This window comes from Pongo abelii, chromosome 2 (genome assembly GCF_028885655.2).
Source record: "Pongo abelii isolate AG06213 chromosome 2, NHGRI_mPonAbe1-v2.0_pri, whole genome shotgun sequence".
Taxonomy (NCBI): domain Eukaryota; kingdom Metazoa; phylum Chordata; class Mammalia; order Primates; family Hominidae; genus Pongo; species Pongo abelii.
In genome coordinates, this window is record NC_085928.1 from 117,422,182 (window position 1) to 117,444,919 (window position 22,738).

General features: G+C 37.6%; 1 protein-coding gene across 10 annotated transcripts in view; it reads left to right on the forward strand.

Moving 5' to 3' along the window:
* LRRFIP2 (LRR binding FLII interacting protein 2) overlaps positions 1-22,738 on the forward strand; it is a 100,494-nt gene that overhangs the window by 43,655 nt on the left and 34,101 nt on the right. For 5 of the 10 annotated variants that reach the window (XM_054552352.2, XM_054552355.2, XM_054552356.2 and 2 more), the window contains 2 exons: positions 13,063-13,107; positions 14,807-14,923. In XM_054552352.2, coding sequence (XP_054408327.1) covers positions 13,063-13,107; positions 14,807-14,923 — 162 coding nt within the window. Of the gene's footprint in view, positions 1-464; positions 513-1,019; positions 1,077-4,297; positions 4,367-6,803; positions 6,894-13,062; positions 13,108-14,806; positions 14,924-18,173; positions 18,246-22,738 lie in introns of all 10 variants that reach the window. The other 5 variants (XM_054552353.2, XM_054552354.2, XM_054552357.2 and 2 more) reach the window with 2 other exon arrangements.

The window sequence follows — 22,738 nt, forward strand, 5'->3', positions numbered from 1 at the left end:
GTGGTCTGTTGTGTTGTGGCCTGTTGTGTTGTTTGTTGTTGTGTTGTGGCCTGTTGTATTGTGGCCTGTTCTAGTGGACTGGGATCCTGAGATCCCAGTTATAATTTATAACTTAATTTTATTGTAGTAGTAGGCAAAATACTCTTTGTACCTCAGTTTCCTTTCCTGCTCTGTTTCCTCTTTTGAGAAAATAAATTTATACATGTTAATTCTCCCAGTTTCATAACATGATGGTGAAAGAAAATACTGTAACCAGGGGTGTTTTTTAAAAAATGAAGTGTAAGGTTGATAGCAATTTAAGCATATAAATGAGTATTACCACCTTCAGGGTTTTCATTCTGGGAGGCTATACACTTATATCATTCTCCAAAACATTTTTGGTACCGAGTATTGTGAAAACATTAAGTCATTTTCAAAACAACCTTGATGCTAAATAGCTAAGTGATATTTCCTTTGTTCCTTAGGCATCATTGTACAATGGTGGATTATATAACCCTTATGGTTCTCGAACTGTAAGTCTAAATAGGGGAAGGTGGTGAAGAGGAGGGAAATGTGGGTGGGCACAGTTTACTTTCAAAGAAAAAGTCAAAAATTTTAAAAAAAGAAAAATATACAAAGAAAAAGTCATTTAATCTGACCTGGAATTACTCTCTAAGCTGTGATCAAGTCATTCAGCTAGCCAGTTGTGACTCTCATGCAAGCTGTGATAAAATGCCTGCTGGAAATCATGATTGCAAGTATTAGGGAAATGCATAGAAAAACCACTTTTCTTGTTCATTAGTTCCTCTTGAAGAAGTTCTGAGCAGCACTTCTCAGGGCATCCCCTTCCTCTTCTCTCCCTCTAGCCAAGGGCTGGTGGATCTTGAGGGTGGGGATGAGGTAGAGTTCTACACCACTGAATAACAGTTACCTTTATCTTGAGAACCAGGGGCAAGTTAGGTCCATGGTCCCTAATGTATTCTTGTTAGAATAATGAGGTGATGATTGTTGTAAAACCTTTCTTCTTGGAAACTTTATAGCCATCTGAATGCAGTTATTACTCATCAAGAATAAGTTCAGCCCGAAGCAGTCCAGGGGTGAGCTGTCTAGTCTCTGCATGCTTTGTAGAAATTTTTGATTGTTGCGTTAATCTGTACTCACTGTTTAGAATATTGAGGATATGGTGTGATTCACTTTGTTGTGCATGGATTAGGTGTTCCCTTAGTACATAAACTCAAGCACTAATTTGTCCTAATAATTGGTGATTTCTCTATAAATGTGACTTAGCATGTAATTTCTTAAATGAGTCTCTAACCAGTGCCATTAGAATTTTTAAAGTTTTTATATTTAATCTTCATTTGTGTAGAACTTCTTGTCTTTCAGTGGTGATAATTCATTGTATAGGTTGACTATCCTGTGTTTCTCCTTTCTATCTTTACATTCTGCACATTGAGCCATTTCACCTGCTTGCCAGCACTTCTATCAGTGCAGTGAAAGGAGAAGAAATAAAACAAGCTGATTAAAAAAAATTGTTATACAAAAGACAAAACTGGGACAATTATAATTACCTAATCTTTCTAGAGTATTTTTAAAAATTTACAAAAATAATATTAGTTAAGGAAAATTCCAAGTAAAATTCCCCATTTTCCTTCCCCAAATGTAATCTCTGTTCTTCAATAACCTTTCAGAGATATTTTATGCATATATGAGTGCTCTTTATTTTCAGTGCAAATGGTTCATATTACATACTGCTCCTCAACATATTTTCTTTATTTAAAGTAGCTTTCTGTATCAGCACCTATAAATTTATTTCATTCTTTCTTTTTTTGATAAAAATTTTAAACAAGTAAGCTGTGTCCCTTAGTTTTTCCACTTCATGTCTCTTAGAGGTAGTTTCATATTAGCACATTCTTTTTAATGGCAATATATTCCGTTAGTGCATAAGTATACATTTTAAAAGTCATTTCCTGTCCGGGCGTGGTGGCTCATGCCTGTAATCCCAGCACTTTGGGAGGCCGAGGGCACATCACCTGAGATCGGGAGTTTGAGACTAGCCTGACCAACATGGTGAAACCCCACCTCTACTAAAAATACACAATTAGCCGGACGTGGTGGCACATGCCTGTAATCCCAGCTACTTGGGAGGCTGAGGCAGGAGAATTGCTTGAACCTGGGAGGCAGAGGCTGCAGTGAGCCAAGATCACGCCATTGCACTCCAGCCTGGGCAACAAGAGCAAAACTCCATCTCAAAAAAAAAAAAAAAAAAGTCATTTCCCTGTGATGGACATTAGATTGTCATATTTTTGCTACTATAGACACTTATACAATGACCATTCTTATCCAAGTATATTTTTGTGTACCTACATGGGTAAATCTGCAAGGTAAATTGTGAATCGTGAAATGATGGGGTCAAAGAGGATATGCATTTAAATTATGATGTAAATTACCATGTTGTCTACCAAAAGGACTGTACTGATTTACATTCCCAATGGCAAATGATGACTTTATAAGATACCTTGTTATGCTTGATAATGTCAAACTAGAGAAATAATTAAAGCAGTTTTTTAAAGGTCATCAAAGGTTAATTTGTGGAGTGGAATAGGTGAGCTATATGGGTTTTCTTTTACATATATGTTTGTCTCAGTTCTACCATTTCTAAGTGGCACTGCTCAAAAATGCCGCTGCTATATTTAACAGAAGTTACACAGAGATGTTTAAGAAGGTGAGAACTTTTTTCACATAAGAAGTAAGTTTACTTTTAACCTACCCTGTAATAAAATTCCACTTGGCAATTATTGGCATTTTTAGTTTCCTGAGTGTGGTGGTCCCTTGCAAATAAAATTTGATTTTATACACATACACACATAATTTTTAAAATTTTAATATGTATATTTTTTTCTTTTGAGACAGGGTCGCGCTCTGTCGCCCAGGCTCTGGAGTGCAGTGGCGCGATCTTGGCTCACTGCAGCCTCTGCCTTCCAGGTTCAAGCAATTCTCCCACCTCAGCCTCCCGAGTCGGTGGGGTTACAGGGGCACATCCACGCCTAGCGAATTTTTTTTTTTTTTTTTTTAAACGGGGTTTCACCATGTTGGCCAGGCTGGTCTCAAACTTGTGACCTCAGGTGGTCCACCCACCTCGGCCTCCCAAAGTGCTGGGATTACAGGCGTGAGCCACCATGCCTGGCCTAATTTTAATTTTTATTTGGAGAGGGTAGCTTTCTATGTGGCCCCTGCTAGATTCGAACTCTTGGGCTCAAGTAATCCTCCTGCCTCAGCCTCCTGAGTAGCTGGGACTGCAGGTGTGTATTACTGTACCCAGCTTATATTTTCAGTCAAATGTAGGATCTTGTCCTTATAGGCTGGCTAGATCCTATTTCATTTGCAGGTTGGGGTTAGAATAACTATTTTAGTGATGCCAGAATGGTTTCTTAGTGATGTTAGAATGGAGATAAACTACACATACCGAAGATGAGTCTTTGGCTGGTAAAGCAAGAAGATGACAGAGCCATGTAGGGTGATGTTAGCAACATCTCCACTAGCTGCATAGGAATGAATAAAGGAAAATAAGAACCATCACTTCGTTGTCCTTGTTGTAGGAATTTCTGTCACTGACTTACATTGTTTCCCTTTAAAATATTCTTTTATTTTCTCTCTCAAACAAAAACATTAAGTATATTTATTGACACTGATAGGATCCCAAAGGGCCCAGAGGTTTAAAAAGTATGAAATCCCTAACTGGTTTTGGTTGGCTTACTTATGCACCTCCCCTTCTTTAATTTTTTGAGATGGAGTCTTGCTCTGTCACCCAGGCTGGAGTGCAGTGGCACGATCTTGGCTCACTGCAACCTCCGCCTCCTGGGTTCCAGTGATTCTCCTGCCTCAGCCTCCCGAGTAGCTGGTATTACAGGCACCCGCCACCATACCCGGCTAATTTTTGTATTTTTAGTAGAGACGGGGTTTCACCATGTTGGTCAGGTTCGTCTTGAACTCCTAACCTCAAGTAATCCACCCACCTTGGCCTCCCAAAGTGCTGGGATTACAGGCATGAGCCACCGCTCCGGGCTTTCTTTAACTTAAATAAAATGTAAGGTTTTACTTTATTTGTGGTTTTTGGAAATGTCTCCTGATTTTTAATAACAGTTTATCATGCCTTGTACCAGCTTTTTAATTAATCTATAAGGTGCACAATATATTATACCAATTATGCTGCTTATATAGTTATTCGTATGCATCTCAAAACCTTCCTTAATGTACTTATAATGAGGTAACACCATAGCAAAACTGCATCTTTTTCATTATCTGCATTTAATATCTGTAGTTTACCAACGATGACACTGCAAGCATTGTGTCTTCTGATCGTGACAGTCGTGGACGAAGGGAGAGTGTGGTGAGCATGATTTGCATGCAAAGAAATAAGATGAGTTTTAAATGACAACAATGCGTGATCACGTGAAATCTGTTGGAAAGTGAAATTTGCGTTTGACAAAAAGAGCATTTTCCTCAAATTTAGTTACATAAATATTTTGCCTTATAAAACATGTTGAGAACACATATTCTCTGTGGCCTGTGCAAGCTTTCATTAATAACTTGCCTTTTTACATCACTTAGGAGTGAATCATTATTTGAAAAGTTTTTACTTTTTCTTCTTTGTTGCTGTTTTATGCACATACATGTGTGTGCAGTTCACCAGACAAATTTCTTCAGCAAAATCAATGTTTCCATATTGTATAAAACTCATAACTATGGATTACAAATCATGTTACCATTAATTGCTTTCTATATTGTTGTATTTAGATTTAACCAATGTTTATCCATCTGTTAAGACCTGTAATCCAGTCAGGGTGGCTCACGCCTATAATCCCAGCTACTTGGGAGACTGAGGTGGGAGGATTGCTTGAGCCCAGGAGTTTGAGGCTGCAGTGAGCTATGATTGCATCACTGCACTCCAGCGTGGGTAGCAAAGTGAGACTGTGCCTCTCAAAAGAAAAAAAAAAAGACTTGTGAACTTAAGAATTGCTGATGACAAAATTTAAAAATTCTAGTCTTAGACATTCAATTGGATAATAATTGTAGAGGCAACAAATAGCTATGTTAGAATACAAATGATATAATTTCAGGTTATTCTTTAATGAAGCTGGAAATTTCACAGAAAACTGATGACATTTTTGTTATATTTAAGAAATTGGTTTGGAAAATACATTGTTCAGGATGGTATGTCAGCTTAGAGCTAGAATAAAGAGCATAAGAGGCTGTAATTCCTTTAAGAAAAATAGGCCATTTGAGTTATGTGAAAGATTATAAACCCGAGTTTTCATAGAGAAGGGGAACATTAAATGTTGGAGAGATTTGTTACCATACACTCATTTATTTAATTAAAGCAGTTGTAGTTCCTTAGCAAACCAACTAATGCTCACGTTCACAACTGAAGGAGAAATAATATGCTACAACACCTAAAAACACCTTGGAACGCAGTGGAGTGGAAAGGGCAGGGACTTTAAATAATGATGCTTGGGCTTGTATCCACTTCTGCTACCTGTTAGTGTGTAAATGGCATGTCTTTATTTGTACATTGGGGATGTTAATACTATCTTTGTAGGTAGGTTTAATATATGGATTAAATGGAATACTATATAGAAAATACCTATCAAAATTCTCAAATAGGTGCCAATAAATATTAGTATCTATAAATGCAAGTCATTATTATTATTATTGTGAATAAAAATACCATTGCTTGATTGTATCAGTCATTAGCAAAACTTCATACTTGTAAGCCTGTTTTATCTCTGTGAATGGGCTTCTGAATTCCCTTCCTTGAGAAGTATTTTAAAGCAAGGCAAACAGTCAGCTGAAGTAAGGAACAGATGATGAATGAGGTAAAAAAAAAAAATCACTTATTTTAAAATTAAATAAATGTTTGTGGAGTACCTGTTATATTCAAAGCCCTGTGTTAAGTGCTAGGAATACTATTTTAAGCCAGTCAGACTAGATTTCTGACCTTATGGAGTTTATATCCTCGTGAAAGAGATAGAAAATAAGCTAGTAAAGAAACAAAAAGAAAGAAATGTCAGGGACTGTGAAGAGAACAGATAATGTGATAGGGAACCTGGAGGGGTCGGTATGTGTGTGGGTGACCCTTTGGATGGGTTGATTAGAGATGCTTCTCTGAGAAACTGACCTTTGAGCTGAGACCTGAAATGTGAGGAGCCAGTTGCTTGAATTGCTGGGAGGGGAGCGTTCTAGGCCAGTGCCAAGGCCTAAGGTGAGGGAGAACTGGTGTGTTTGGGGAACTAAAAAGAGGCCGGTATAGTTGATTTCCTTCATTATTTTGTCTTATATTTCCTGGTCTTTGGGAATATAAAAAAAGGGGAACTGTGTAAACTGAGAAAAGGTGCAGTAAACACCCTGCAAATAATTCTGCATTCAGCATATATATTCTTAACAGAGTTGATAGCTATAATGAATTATAAATTTTGAGAATTATAGTAGAGGTAGATACTGACCTAGAAATGCCTCTGTTCAGGGTGATGAATATCTTAAACGTGAGAGATTTGCTGGTCTTCAGGAAGTAAATGTTCTCTGTAGCATAGGACTCTAGTTAAGATGAGTAAAAAAGCTGATGATAGAGCTGTGATTTCATTTAGGAACCCCTTTTCTTTTTTATTTTTTTGAGTAGGTTAATTGCAGCAGTTTCCTCATTTTATTTCTTGGTACTTTATCACCCATCAAAATTTTAAAAAACCTTTCCCTAATTGGCCAATGTTCTTATTTTTTTCTTTCTTTTTTCTTAACCTTTAAAGCATCTCATTTTTTTTTCTGACTGAAAGGTATCTGCCGCTGATTATTTCAGTCGCTCCAATCGTAGGGGAAGTGTTGTCTCCGAGGTGGATGACATCAGTATCCCAGATTTGTCCAGCGTGAGTGTATTGCATGGGATGGTTGGTTATGTTGTCCCAGGCTTGTGACTAACAGCTAATATGTTAGCTATTTTATAATAAAAGTGGGAACTTGATTTATTGTCTTAAGAAATATTTGTTTGGGCCGGGCATGGTGGCTCACACTTGTAATCCCAGCACTTTGAGAGACCAAAGCAGGCAGATCACCTGAGGTCAGGATTTCGAGACCAGCCTGGCCAACGTGGTGAAACTCTGTCTCTATTAAAAATACAAAAAAAATTAGCTGGGTGTGAGGGCGCACACCTGTAATCCCAGCTACTCTGGAGGCTGAGGCAGAAGAATCACTTGAACCTAGGAGGTGGAGGTTGCAGTGAGCCGAGACCACACCACTGCACTGTATCCTGGGCAACAGAGTGAGACTCCATCTCAAAAAAAAAAAAAAAAGAATTGTTTGAACATGTTAAAATCAAACACATTTGCTCTGTTTTGGAATGTATTTATTAATATGTCCTTTTTTAAAAAAAAAACTTTTTCCCCCTCTGTGGAAAAATCTCCGCATAGAACCCATTAGCATCTGCAACAATTATCGATATTTTGCCAATTTTGTTTCATTGATTTCTTCCCTCTGCCTTCCTTTTTTCCCTGAATTATTCTAAAGCAAATCCCATGTTATGTCATTTCCCAATAAACAGTTCAATATGTATCTGTAACTGAACATTTTTTCAGATCTCTTATATCATTATCATCACTAATGAAATAAGTAATTCCTTAGTATTATCTAATACCTAGCCCTTATTCAGACATTCCTTATTGGTTAAAAAAATTATTTTCCTTTTTGACTTTAGTGAATCTATAAAGTGATAGGTAGACTTAGAAAATTGAATAATGAAATACACCGCTTAGTAAAGTGTCACTAATTTGTACTAACCAGGAACAATCTGAATATATTTTAAATATTTGGATTATGGCATTGTTCTGAAGAAGTGTGCCTATCCATTGCTTCCACATTCATCAGGAACTGAATTTAGGAAAGGATTGTCCTTGGGGCATTTGTCTTAATGAATGAACTCCAGCCAACAACTTAGGATCTACCTGCTCATCTCAAAATACCAGTCTGATTTTCTCTCTGACGCTTCTCCTCTCTTGCTGGCATTAGTGTTGTTTTGCCCATGGACCAAGGCTATACTGATTGTACTGATTGTCAAGCACTTTGGAGGGGGTGAGAGGTGGCATTTTTCTTTCTTCTTCTTTTTTTTCTTGGTGACAGGGTTGAGACTGTCGCACAGGCCGGAGTGCAGCAGTGCGATCACGGCTCACTGCAGCTTCAACCTCCTGGGCTCAAGTGATCCTCCCACCTCAACCTCCCAAGTAGCTGGGACTACAAGCGTGTGTCATCACGCCCAGCTAATTTTTATATTTTTTGTAGAGCTAGGGTTTCGCCGTCTTGCCCAGGCTGGTCTCGAATTCCTGACCTCAGTCAGTCCACCTGCCTCAGCCTCCCAAAGTGTTGGGATTACAGGCATGAGCCATCACTTCTGGCCAACATTTCTTTCTCTTTTTTTTTTTTTTTTTTTTTTTTGAGACGGAGTCTCACTCTGTTGCCTAGGCTGGCGTGCAGTGGCGCGATCTCGGCTTACTGCAACCCCTGCCCTCCGAGTTCAAGTAATTCTCCTGCCTCAGCCTCCCGAGTAGCTGGGATTACATGCGCCTGCCACCGCGCCTGGCTAATTTTTTTTATTTTTAGTAGAGACAGGGTTTCACCATCTTGGCCAGGCTGGTCTTGAACTCCTGACCTCATGCTCCACCCACCTCAGCCTCCCAGTGCTGAGATTACATGTGTGAGCCACTGCGCCCAGCCAACAATTTCTTAAGAGAAATGTTAGACAGTAGTTTTAAATGAAGAAATAATTATTTATAATTAGCATTTCACTGATCGTATTTAAATAGCTATTTCTGAACTATTTTAATTCTAGAAGATAATTTTATGTGTGGTTCTTAAGCATTCCAGATCATTGGTTCTCAAATCTGGCTGTGCAACAGTATCATCTTGGTGTGGGTCTAATCAATAACTCTCTGCATACAAAGTTAGAAGACTGGTTTCCAAGTCATTCCCCTGAAATACTGCCCTTTATATTAAATTGCCTAGTAATCCCCTTTTTCCCCCGTAAGTATGGACAAATAAACTTACTGTTTACATCTGTTCTCTTAAAAACTGAATTCTGTCAGCCTCTTAATTTATAATATCTGAATTAATAGTTATGTCTTCCTTACATTTATTTTGTGATGATTTACTTTAGTACTTACATATAAGTGAAAATGCTGACAGTTTAAAAAATCTCCCCCTGCCCCTGCTAGTTAACTGTAACTCTTTAACATAAGGAAAAAGTTCTCTAGAGCAGGGATTTACAAATCTGGCTAACCCCTGTTATTTTATAGTCTGCAAGCTACTGGTTTATTTATATGTATTTGTGTATCCACACACACACAGACACACACGTGTATACATATATATATACATATACATACATATTTTTTTTTAAAAGAGACAGGGTCTCGGTCTGTCTTGCAGGCTGGAGTGCAGTGGAGCCATCATAGCTCACTGCAGCCTCAAACTCTTGGGCTCAAGTGATCTTCCTGCCCCAGACTCTCAAGGCGCTGGCATTACAGGTGATTTGTATATTTTTAAATGGTTACATATCAGTACCTTATCCTTAATTTTGCCTCCTGGCAAAGCCTACAGTATTTTCTGGGCCTCTCTCTGGAGCAAATAACTTTCTCTAGTAGTATTTCTTTTAAAGGGTATGCTGTAGTCCAACTCATCTTGTAGAGGAATACAAAGGGGACTTGATGTTGATAGACCTCCCTCCCCTCCCACTTTCAAAAAAAGGTGACCTGGAAATATTTCAACATGAAATATTATGATTTTTAAATGCTGGCAATGAATTCAGAATTTTAAAAGACATTTTCTGGTTACCTCATTGTGTACTAAATATGTTTTTAGACTAATAGTTTATAACTTCTGAGCTAGGAGGTGCTGAGAAAGGGTGCCAGGTCATGATTCTGCAAGCCTATATAATATTTTTGGTGGTTCTAGCCTCTTATTTTCTTCTACATTGGCTTTATTTCTGTTTTGTAAGTCAGGCTACAATAAAGCAAACAAATGTAAATGTGTTTTAAGCAAAACTGAAATTTTGCTGATTGTTAATAATCAAACCATTTCTAAATGGAATCCTTAGCCAGTTTTGCTTTAGGAAATTGTTAAAATCAATTGATGTCTTCCCTTCTGTGGTTGTGGAATCAGATATTTTTTCAAACAATTTTTGAGTAGCATTATCAAGTTAGTATATATATAAATTAGAAATTAACAAAGGATCAAGACCCAATGACTGCATTGAAGAAACTACACTGTAAATACTTTATTAAACTACAGTTTTACACCTTAATATATTAAATATGATTAAATTTTATTCTGTTTAAAAAACTTTTTTTTGGATCTGGCAGACTCTAGATCATCATTATGAACATTAGCTTGTTATTACATTGCAACCATGTAGAACTCTTGGCTGTTGGATCCTATTGGGCTTTTAGAATACCAAGTTTCAGCTAGGTTTTTGTCTAAATGGAAGACAGCACACAATATAGTACAAGTCTAAGAAGTGAGAACTTGCCAAGTTATTGTAGCCAAAATAAGAGAACTATGGCATGGTTGCTTTGGGTAATTTTTGCTGGCTTGACAGTCTCCGAGGTTTGGTGCATGATCAGTTTGGGTTCCGACAATTGGGATCTCTCAGAAGATGGTGAAAGCAATAGAGTCAACATTGTGATGGATTAGTTCAGTGATGCAACCTCTGAAATATAAGATTATTCCAGGGACAGTCTGTTAAAAACTGGATGAGTTTGGAGGTCATTTTTGTGAGAAGTGGGTATGAAGAAGGATTTCAAATAAGCTTAGAAGACTTTTAATTTTGAATGCTGTGTGCTTTTCTCTTTAACACATTAGCAGAAAAGAGTTGGAAAATACTCAGGAAGATAAGGCAGTTTATTCAAATATAATATTTCTTTCATCTTGAATAATAATACATTAAATATTGGGCAATGCAGTATAGATGTGTAAAAGGATTATTCCTTTTTATGGCAATAATTGGCAATATAGTATTTAAAAACAAATTTCAGGCCAGGCATGGTGGCTCATGCCTGTAATCTCAGCACTTTGGGAGGCTGAGGTGGGCGGATCACTTGAGGTCAGGAGTTCGAGACCAGCCTGGCCAACATGGTGAAACCCCATCTCTTCTAAAAATACAAAAAAAAATTAGCCGGGCGTGATGGCGGCCTGTAATCCCAGTTACTTAGGAGGCTAAGGCAAGGAGAGTAGCTTGAACCTGGGAGGCAGAGGTTGCAGTGAGCCAAGATCGCACCATTGCACTCCGGCCTGGGTAACAGAGTGAGACCCTGTCTCAAAAAAAAAAAAAAAAAATTAAAAAAAGCAACGTGGCACATGTATACATATGTAACAAACCTGCACGTTGTACACATGTACCCTAGAACTTGAAGTATAGTAAGAAAAAAAAACCATTTCAATCGCTGTCATTACCTGCTTTGAAACATTTATATGTTGTTTTAAAAATTAAAATGAACTAAAATTAGTTTCTTTTTCAGAGTTTTTACACCAAGAAGTAACAAAGAGTTAAATGTCTAAAAATAGTGTTTATATTACTGATGTAATACTATCATCATAATAAAGAATATTTATAAACATAAGTGTGGGTAATAAAAAGGACACTAAAAACTTTCAGATATGTGGAAGTTAGGGTAAAATGATCTGAGTAGAGCCAGAAGTGATGTTTCATGTTTTAATAATTAACTGAGAAAGGTTTTCAGATCTCTTCTCTAGATTGGGCCTAGAAGGTTTGTGTAGGAGTTGGAGTTATTTTCATTTAGTTACATCCCTATGTGCCTTTTTTCTCTTGATGATAATTGGAATAGCATATATATTCAGGTAAACAATATGAACACTGAATTAAAAATTTACAAAACTAAGGGTTGGATTCAGCTCTGCAACCTTCAGCAAAATCTGTCACCTCTGAATTTCTTTTTCCTTAGCTATAAAACTCAGGGTTTGGACTAGACTTTTAAGGTACCTCCCTTCTTGAAATACTATCTGAAACAACCTTAAGGCCTATCTACAGAAGATAGGTTAATTTAATTGTGGCAAGTTGAGATAACAGGCTACTATGAAGCTGTTTAAAATAAATGAGGAAAGTCTATTAGTATAGATGTGGTATGATTTATTCATTCATCCAACAAATTTTGAGCCCTTCTGTATGCCAGACACTATTCTTGATACTAGGAGTACGGAAAAGAACATACTGATATAGAGCTTACATTATAGAAAGAGAGCAGACGATAAATAAATGGATAAATACCATAGTGTCAGGGAGTGATAAATGCTATGAAGAAAGATGAAGTACTTTCTCAAATCTCTGAGACTTGGTAAGGGGAAAAAGAAGATGTAGAACATATATGGGACACTTACTAGAATTTTTTAAAGACTTTGTGGTTGGTTGCTGTTAGAGACTGGTGGTCAGGGTATGGCATGGTAGGGAGAGAGCCCTACTCATACTCTTTTGTGCTGTTTGATTTTTTTTTTTTTTTGGTCACGTGCATATATTACTGAAAAAAATAAAAAATCTTTGATGTGGGGGAAAATATTTTGGTGACATATTTAACATGCTTTAATCTAATCTGAACTTTTTTGGCTGAGTGTACTAGTCTTTATCTATGTGTCCTGTGTCCTAATAATGTTTAGAAATAAAGGTTTTTCACTTTTGGTTTTATCAGACTTTTCTTTTTGATATGTACAAGCTTTTTTTGTATTAACATTTGCAGTGCTAAAACTTTTTATATGTAGCCTTCTTTAATTTGTTTTAAATACCTTAAACAGAAAATTTACCCAAAAGTTCTAAACTTTTGAGTAAACATAGATTGCTTACTCAGTGTCTTCCTTGGGATAAAAATTAAAGTTGCTGACATTTTATCTTATGTTATACTGGAATTTTTATTTCATTTTTAATATGTTTATTTTTAGGCTTCAAACATCATTGAACTTGGAAAACTCAAGATCACTTTTTTCCTCCTAAAAAAAGTCAACTTGCTAAGATCTTTCCTGATTTTTATCTTTGTTCTTTTCTAGTTGGATGAAAAATCTGACAAACAGTATGCTGAAAATTATACAAGAGTGAGTATGTAAATTCCTAAGGGAAATTCCCAAGGTCAATTAAACTTGCTATCTGTAACTTGTTCATTATTTATTTTACAACAATTGGTCTGATGTAGCTGCTCTTCCTCCCTTCATCTATTTCCTGTCCTTGACCCTCCAAAATTCCTTCGAAGTTAAATCATGTGAGGCCCTGGGAAGAGAAGAGGCACTGCATTTTATTTCCTTGAATGTCACCTCTTTAGCTTTTGGCTGCTCTTTTGATTTTCATTCCTCTAGAAATTGATCCTGAGAAGAAGCTAGTAAACACTGAAAATGAAGTTTCTTTAGGAATGGTGGTGACAAACTCTGAGATATTTTTTCCTTTTATATATAAATTGTTTCTTGAAGTAAAATAACTCCTTTCTAGAATTTGCTTTGTATTAAAGTCTCTTTCTTCTGAAAGTATTTTTAGAAAGTCAGGGAGATGATTTATCAAGATTAATTTTATGCTATACCCAAGAAAGATAAATTAACTCTGTCCAGTAGAAATGTAATGCAAGCCACAAATGCGAACTTATATGTAAGTTTAAATTTTCTGGTAGCCACATTTAAAAAGTAAAAAGAAGCAGGTAAAATTAATTTAGGTAATTTATTTAATCCAAATATCCAAACTATTTCAACATATAACCAATATAAAATTACTAGGCCAGACTAGGTAGCTCATGCCTGTAATCCCAACACTTTGGGAGGCCAAGGCGGGTGGATCACTTGAGGTCAGGAGTTCAAGACCAGCCTGACCAACACGGTAAAACCCTGTCTCTGCTAAAAATGCAAAAAAAAATTAGCCAGTCATGTTTTTGCGTGCCTGTTGTCCCAGCTACTCCTCAGTCTGGGAGACTGAGGCAGGAGAATTGCCTGAACCCGGGAGGTAGAGGTTGCAGTGAGCCAAGATCATGCCACTGCACTCCAGCCTGGGCAACAGCGAGACTCCACCTCAAAAAAAAAAAAAAAAATAAAATAAAATAATTAATGAGATATATTTCATTCTTTTTTCTACACTACGGCCTTCAAAATCTGGTATGTATCCTATACGCAACTCTCAATTTGGACTAACCACATTTCAAGGGCTCAGTAGCTGCATGTGGCTAATCGCAAGTATATTGGACAGCACAGATTCATGCAGTTTATTAATCAATAGCATAATCTCACGTTTAAATGAATTTTGGGAAGAACAGTCTACATTCATAGTGATATCCAGTGTTGCTGCTCTCTGCTGCAAATAGTATCTTCATCTTTATCAACTCAACAGAGTATTAGAGAAAGAAGAGATTGATAAGCAGTTCAGAAGTTAAAAAGGGCAAGTGCTGATTAGCATATCAGTTATAAAATTCTAAAACTGCTTTAAGTTAATCTGATATGCTCACTTCAGTATTGTTTACAGGATAGCAAAGATAAACTTAGAAAATAACCCTCATAAAAACGATTTTCTTTTTGGTTATTATGAATTATAAATTTTGATAAGGTATTTGTGTCATGAAATTTTGCTTAGTATGCTTGGGCCCTTCTCTGTATACCTGGATACCTGCAAAGCCAATCTAAATTGACCATTGATTACACATGGTAACTTCTTCATCTGAAACCCACATCTTCCCTCAACCACCCTGCCCTGTTTTTAGTTTCCACAGCAAACATATTTTTAAAGAAATGAGACTTAGAAGGGTCATATTTCTCTTTCTAGCCTTCATCTCGAAATTCTGCCTCAGCAACAACCCCTCTAAGTGGAAACTCATCCAGACGAGGAAGTGGGGACACCAGCAGCTTAATAGATCCAGACACTTCATTAAGTGAATTGCGGGTAAACTGAAGTTTTTGGTTTTCTTTTTAAAAGCAATTTTTTGACTTCTTGGTAATATACTGGAACTTTTAACCTTTAATGTGACTTAGTAGAAAGAAGGAATATGATTTATTTTTAAAAAAATAAGTACAGTACAAAAGTGTGACTGAAGTGTTTCAGAGCTTGAAAGGAAGGAGATTAGATAGTTCTTTTTTCTGTCCTCTTTCCTGAAAATTTGATGGTGTTGGAATTTCTGCTAATTTACAAATGCCAAAAAAAACCACTTTGTAATGTATGTAAAAGTAATTCTCTCAGAAACAACTGGCCATGTTTTAAATGGAAAATATGTGGGTGTACAAAGAACTAGATTGTGGGAATTATTAGTCTTTTGAGCCTTGGTGGTATTCAGCTGCCTGAATATAGTTATCTCTCAGTTTTTCATAGTAATAGAAGTGTAATAATATTTGGGTAACAGAAATACCTGAGGTAATGAAAAGCTATTTGACTCATTAATTAAGTCTCCATCCTTATTAACCCCTTTACTTGGAAAAAGAGAACTTTAAAAATATATATTTTATTTGCTGAACCTGCTGTTTGTGAGGCAAGGGGTAGTGAGAGAAATTGCATACATTTGTTCATTCAAGATTTATTGAGCACTTGGCCTTGGAGATTTAAGAGGCAAAATATGTTCTGGCCTTCAGGATTTCCCTTTTTCATAGAGAAGACAAACTGATACAAACCAATAAAACCAGACGGTGTTATACAATGGTAGTAGCAAGAATGGGGCTGTTAAGGTAATTCAAGAAAGCATCATTTAAATTGGACTAGGAGAAGAGGTAACAAAAGGCTTTTCAGAAAAGACAAACTCTGAGCTAAAGTTTGAAGGAAAAATAAAAATTAACCAAGGAAAGTAATTGAAGGGGGAAGGCTTTCTCAAAGAGGTGCATTCAGAGAACCCAGAAAGCTACCTGTATAGCAAAGTTGCCAGAAGGTGGCATGAGAAGTGAAGAATAGTAGCGTGTAAGAGAAGGCTGGAAAAGTAGTGAGGGGCCAAATCACAAAGCATCTTGTATGCTAGCCTGAAAGGAATTCAGTTTTACCCTGACAACTATGGGATATTAAATAGGAGAGCAATACTATCTGCTTTGCATTCTTAAAAAATAACTTTGATCACAGTCAGAGGAAGCATTGCAGGCCAGAAGTTCAGTAACCCTGTGGTTCAACAGTGAGGATGAGGTGAGCAAGTCAAAACTGCAAGGGGAGAAAATGTGAGACACTTGCTCTGGAGTGAATACGAGAGACTGGGAATTGGTTGGGCAATTGGTAGGGAGAGAGAAATTTAAGAAAATGTTTTTAGCTTTCTTTTAAAGGTGAGAGTGATTATTATTTTCTTTGGTTGGGTTGAACCAGTAGAGAGAGGATGAAGGTTGAGGAAGGAGACAGGGGTAACTGACAGATCAAAATGCCTGAGTGGGTGAGAGGAGAGTCCAGGACTCAGATGGATGAGCTTGCCTGGACTGGAGGTCCCCTCTTCACTGGAGGGGAGGTAGAGGACAGGTGGTGACTAAGATTGTAGGTAGGGGCTGGTCTGAGTGCAGTAGTGTTTACACGTAATTGATCACAAGCAGTTACAGATTTATTTGTTCCTTCTCCACCTTCATTGCTTCACTTGACTACCCTTAAAAAAAATTTGTCACCCATGTAATCCCAGGACTTTGGGAGGCCAAGGCAGGTGGATCATGAGGTCAGCAGTTTGAGACCAGCCTGGCCAACATAGTGAAACCCCGTCTCTACTAAAAATACAAAAAATTAGCTGGGCGTGGTGGTAGCCACCTGTAATCACAGCTACTTGGGAGGCTGAGGCAGGAGAATTGCTTGAACCCGGGAGGCAGAGGTTGCAGTGAGCCGAGATCACGCCACTGCACTCCAGCCTGGGCGACAGTGTGAGACTCCATCTCAAAAAAAAAAACAAAATTGTCGGTAGGGTTGGAAAAGGAGTCTTACTTGTGAAAATGGGTTGGGGGGTTAGGGGAGGATAGAGAGGCTTGCAACAGTGGCAGAGAAGGAGAGCACCTAGGCCAGCATGGCCATTGGTTTGAAGGTGTCAGTATTAATTGAGCTCTTACCAGCTCTTACTGCGTACCAGACATAAGTGCCAGGGTGGAAAGTCGAATAAGATAAACTCTTGCCTTTAGCTACTGCATTCTAATGGGACAAAAGGATATGAGGACAAGGCCTTCCAGCCTTAGGCTTAGCTTGCTTTTGTCATACTACTTGTTGCTTGTTTTTTCTTGAGAGAATGACCTTCTCGAAGGAAGTGTTATTTTTGTATCCTACCATCTGCCTCCTAAATAGGTCCTTCATAAATGTGTATTGAATGAATCGATGAGTAAAAGACATTCAAACCTACTGGAGAGGCAATGAAGGAGGAAGGGAAAATATAATACCAAAAATGTGTATAATCAGTCTTTAATAATTGATCCTGCTTGTAATTGCAGAATTGTATTTAGGGCCCTGTGCAGTTATTTCGGACATAAATTGAGCATTCAGAATAGACCTTGTATAACAAGGTCAGGCACAGGGAAACAATATTTTCCATTTAAAATTTGACCTGTTTCACTTTTCTTATAAGGATTATGGTAACATTTGGAGCAAGTGCTTTTCTCATCATTTAAATGGTATCCTCAGGATAGAATATCTCATTTGACATTCTGTTCAAAATGTTTAACTTCCCTCCCTTTACTCCCTTTCTCTCAAGTTAATTGTGGCCAGTAACCAAGTCATTGAAAGAAAACTTTGTTCATATTCATTTATTATATTTTTTTAAAACTTTTGCATGAATCATTAAAATTTGCCACCTCTTTTTAATTTACTGTATATTTTACTAGTTCTAGGTGAAGCATTGTGCTAAAAAAATTTTAAGTGATTTATAAAATATTAAAAGTTGTATGATTTTAAATATTATAATTTATATAGCTTTTTCCTCCATATATAGCCCTGTCCCCATTTGCTACACTGTTATTAACAGAATTTAATGCCAAGAAAATATTTAACATTAGATTGATTACTCTAGACCTTCCCCTAGTCCCACTATCCCCTGACCTATTTGCCCTTTTCAGTGGTTGGGAGTGGGAGTTATGTTTTTGTACTTTGATTTCTCTGCTTTTAGTCTGGAATATACAAAAGTGAGTCACATTTCATCTGAATCCTTTGCAATTTAAGATATGTTTGTGCATGGTTTTATGCAGTGGTTCATTCCTATGTCCTGCAGGATATCTATGACCTTAAGGACCAGATACAGGATGTAGAAGGGAGATACATGCAGGGGCTTAAAGAACTAAAGGTATCAGGGCCCATTCTGCAGCCCAAGCATGCTCTGTATGCAGAAGTGTTGGCAATGGTGGCTTTGCAAGTTCTGTTAACCAACTGCACATAGCTTTACTAACAGTGTTTGTCTTTCAAGCATGTGCTTAACCTGCAGTGCATAGGAATGGTGAACTTTCAATCTCTGCTTATGTTTAAATGTGTAGTACAGTTTTTGAATATTCCACACAAGATATCGTTTACAGTTTTTTTTTTTTTTTCATTTTTATTTTTCTTGTAGAGACAGGATCTTACTATGTTGCCCAGGCTGGTCTTGAATTCCTGGGCTCAAGCCATCCTCCTGCCTTGGCCTCCCAAAGTGCTGGGATTACAGGCGTGAGCCACCTCGCCCAGCCTCCTTTACAGTTTTAAAACCTTGTAAAATACATGTATATCTGTTGTGTCTTAGCCATACAAAATTAAATTGGTCAAACACCTAAAATAATACTAAGAATATTTTTATTGAGAATTGGACCTCAAAATTTCTTCCACGCTAAATGAAAAAGTGTTGCATATTTCTGTTACCAAACTCAGTCAGTATTAAATGTGGGAGGAAGTAGCAACTGAGACACCATTATTATAAATATCCCCCCTGGAGGAAGGAACATGAAGGCATGAGGCCTATATTTTCTTTTGGCTTGGATTTTTTTAACCTATAGGTCAAAAAAGATGACACAGATCTAGTGCCTTAAAGAATTTGGAGGTAAATGTAAATGGTCTTTATCTTTTCCCAGAAAGGATCACTGACATTTTTCAATATAAATGTGTGAGGCAGACAGTTTGGTTGTAAATAGCATTTGGTTATCATGCTCTTCTTTTCCTCACATTTCATTCTGAAGTTCAAGCCTCCTGTTATGAAGAAACCAGAAGTTTATTTGAACACATGTATGTCCTGATTTGAAATCAAAATACATACTACAGGGCGGCACAGTGGCTCACGCCTGTAATCCCAGCACTTTGGGAGGCCGAGGTGGGCGGATGACCTGAGGTCAGGAGTTTGAGACCAGCCTGGCCAACATGGTGAAACCCTGTCTCTACCAAAAATACAAAAAATTCACCAGGCATGGTGGCAGGTGCCTGTAATCCAAGCTACTTGGGAGGCTGAGGCAGGAGAATTGCTTGAACTTGGGAGGCGGAGGTTGCAGTGAGCTGAGATGGTGCCATTTCACTCCAGCCTGGGTGACAGAGCGAGACTCTGTCTCAAAACAAACAAACAAACAAAAGCAAAATACACATTACACCTCTAAAAAAGCAAAAAGCAAGACATTTAGAAAGGTGACTCAGGATATATCCAAAGGACAAAGCATGGACTTCATGGGCAAGGGTTTTGTCATCTTCCCTGGCATGATTTGAAGTAGCCCCACTATCAGCCAAACTCTTCATTCAAGTGATATGGTCCATGAGAAATAGAGTAAGACTCAGGACCCAAAAAGGTGAGAAGTCCAATGGGAAGTGCCCATGAGGGAAGCCTGCAAGTTGCTGATAGGGCAGCATGAGTTTGTCAGTAAATATCAGAAGAATTACAGAAATAGTTGATGTTCTCATTTAATCTTACTCCTGTAATCTTCAGGATTTAATCTCTCTTTTAAGGTTTTAGAGATACGACTTTTGAAATTATCTTGGATCAAACAAATCGGTACATTAAATAAATATGCTTATATTAAAGTCACATGTGTAACAGTGTATCAGGAAAGCAATCATGTGATTCAGGGGCATTCTTACTGGCATTTTATTTAAAACGTTTTTTCCTTTCATGTTAGATCTACCATTTATTGCATTCTTTGAAGAATACAAAAGAACAGATTAGATTTGAGATTTGAACAGATGAGATCCCTTTTCCTAATTCATGCCAGAGTATAATTGAACTTGACTTCAGATTACATTTATCCTTGACACTTGAAGTGGAAAAAAAAACCATAAAGAAAAGATTGTCTGATTGGTGACCAAGCATGGTGGTATGATGTATCCTATTGAAAAAGGATGTTGGCTCATTGCTTGTGACATTACTGTTGTTATGTTTGCCTTTGGGATGCTCTCAACCACTCTCCCCTCCATACTTTTATCAGGAAAGTTTATTATTACTAATACAGCATTTGCCCCTGCTGTACTAGTATATAGTGTATACTGTTACCCAGAAAATGCAGTAAAATATTAATTGTAAAATTTAGGTGATCTGTTTCATGAAAGATTAATGATTTTGTAAGTCAAAGGACTAAACCCATTAACCCATTTTAAAAACTATTAAAATTAATACCTTATTAAATTTAAGTACAGAGTTATAGCAATAAATAACAATAGGAAATGTATAGTGACTGAAAACTTTCCAAGATGTATTGAAAAAAGGCAAGCTATAGAACAAAATGTAGAGTATATAATTTGTATTAAAAATATATATGAAGTCAAGGGTATATATTTTATACTGTAAACAAATAGGAAATGGCCTGAAAGATAATCTACCAAACCAGTAGCGCTTGTGCCTCTGGAGGGAGCATGGTCAAGGAAGGCTTTTGCTTTATCTATATTATTTATTTTTACCTCCAATGAAAATCTTATGTTTTACTTAGGTACTTTTTTTAAAATTAAAATTTTATTTTTTTATTTAAAAACTTTTTTTAGAGACAAGGTCTCTTGCTCTGTCACCCAAGCTGGAGTGTAGTGACACAGTCGTAGCTCATTGCCACCTTGAACTCCTGGACTCAAGCGATCCTCCTGCCTAAGCCTGCTGGGACTATAGGGGTGCACCACCACACCTGGCTGATGTTTTAATTTTTTATAGATATGGAGTCTTGCTATGCTGCCCAGGATGGTCTTGAACTCCTGGGCTCAAGCAGTTCTTCCCCTTGGCCTCTCAAAGCATTGGGATTACAGACATTAGCCACCATGCTTGACCCCTGCGCTTTTTGTTTTTTTTAAATGCAGTCTCACCATGTTGCTCAGGCTCGTCTACAACTCCTGGGCTCGAGCAATCCTCCCACCTCTGCCTCCCAAAGTGCTGGGATTACAGGTGTGAGCCTGGCCAATGTTCTTTTAAATATTGCCCATGCCTTTAATTCTTAGAAGGACAGTAAGAATAAGGAGAGAAATAGCTTTAACTTCAGTAATCCCAGAAAGAACTGTCAAGAGTTAATAGACTGTAGGGGTAAGTCTTGCCATCAGCTGTAAATTGACTGATTTATGAAGTGACTGAGAATAAAACAATGAAGGTATCATGTCCCTGAATTCAGATAGCTCACAATTTGGTTGACAGTTTTGGTCATAGGGTTGTGAAGGCTTGTTCTAGAAGTATATGGGCGTAGATAATCAATGCTTAAGCCTTAAGCATTAACACAGTGGCTTCAGCACTTTGGTGTGTGTCATAATCACCTGGAGCTTTTAATAAATACAGATTGCTAGACTTTACCCTCAGATTTTCTATTCATTGGGTCTGGGATGGCATTGGAAATTTGCATTTTTACCCAGTTCCCAAGAGATGGTGTTGCTGCTGATCTGGAACCCACACTTTGAAAATCGGTGACTTAGAAGCATTCAAGGCTGGGCATGGTGGCTCACGCCTATAATCACAGCACTATGGGGGGGCTGAGATGGGTGGGTCACCTGAGGTCAGGAGGTCAAGACCAGCCTGGCCAACATGGTGAAACCCTGTCTCTACTAAAAATAGAAAAACTAGCCAGGCATGGTGGCGGGAGCGTATAATCTCTACTTCTCAGGAGGCGGAGGCAGGAGAATCACTTGAACCCGGGAGGCTGAGGTTGCAGTGAGCTGAGATTGCGCCATTGCACTCCGGGTCGGGTGACACAGTGAGACTCCGTCTCAAAAAAAAAAAAAAGCATTTAAGTAAAACCAATTCCAAATGGGTATCACTATGTGAGTGAGATTAAGATCACTAAAATACCTGACCCTTCTGTTTAAAACAGTCTTTTGTGGTCTAGTGTTTAAAGGAAGATTACATTGGATACATTTATGTCTTATTTATTGTATTATATATTTTGTGCATGCATCTAGTACTTGAGCTATCTTAAATTCTGGTGTTCATGTGGTTTTATATGGCATGAGTTGTGATGACTTTTCTTCTATTAGCCTCTCGGATGAGAATTATTCTAAAGTCTGCATTATAGTAAGATACATTTAGATATATTTAGAGCACTGTATAATTGACTTTGCTTATATTCTTTGTTTTGGTTAAATTTGTTTCTAATCGTAGTTTAAATCTTCCCTGACAACTTAATTCTGGTTTATGAAGCATTATTAAAAGTGTGTGTGGCCAGGCGTGGTGACTCATACCTGTAATCCAGTTTTGGAGGCCAAAGTGGGTGGATCACTTGAGCCCAGGAGTTTGAGATCAACCCAGGCAACATGGTGCAACCTTGTCTCTACAAAAAATTAGCCAGGTGTGCTAGTACGTGCCTGTGGTCCCAGTTACTTGGGAGGCTGACGTGGGAGGATCACCTGAGTCTGGGGAGGTCGAAGCTGCAG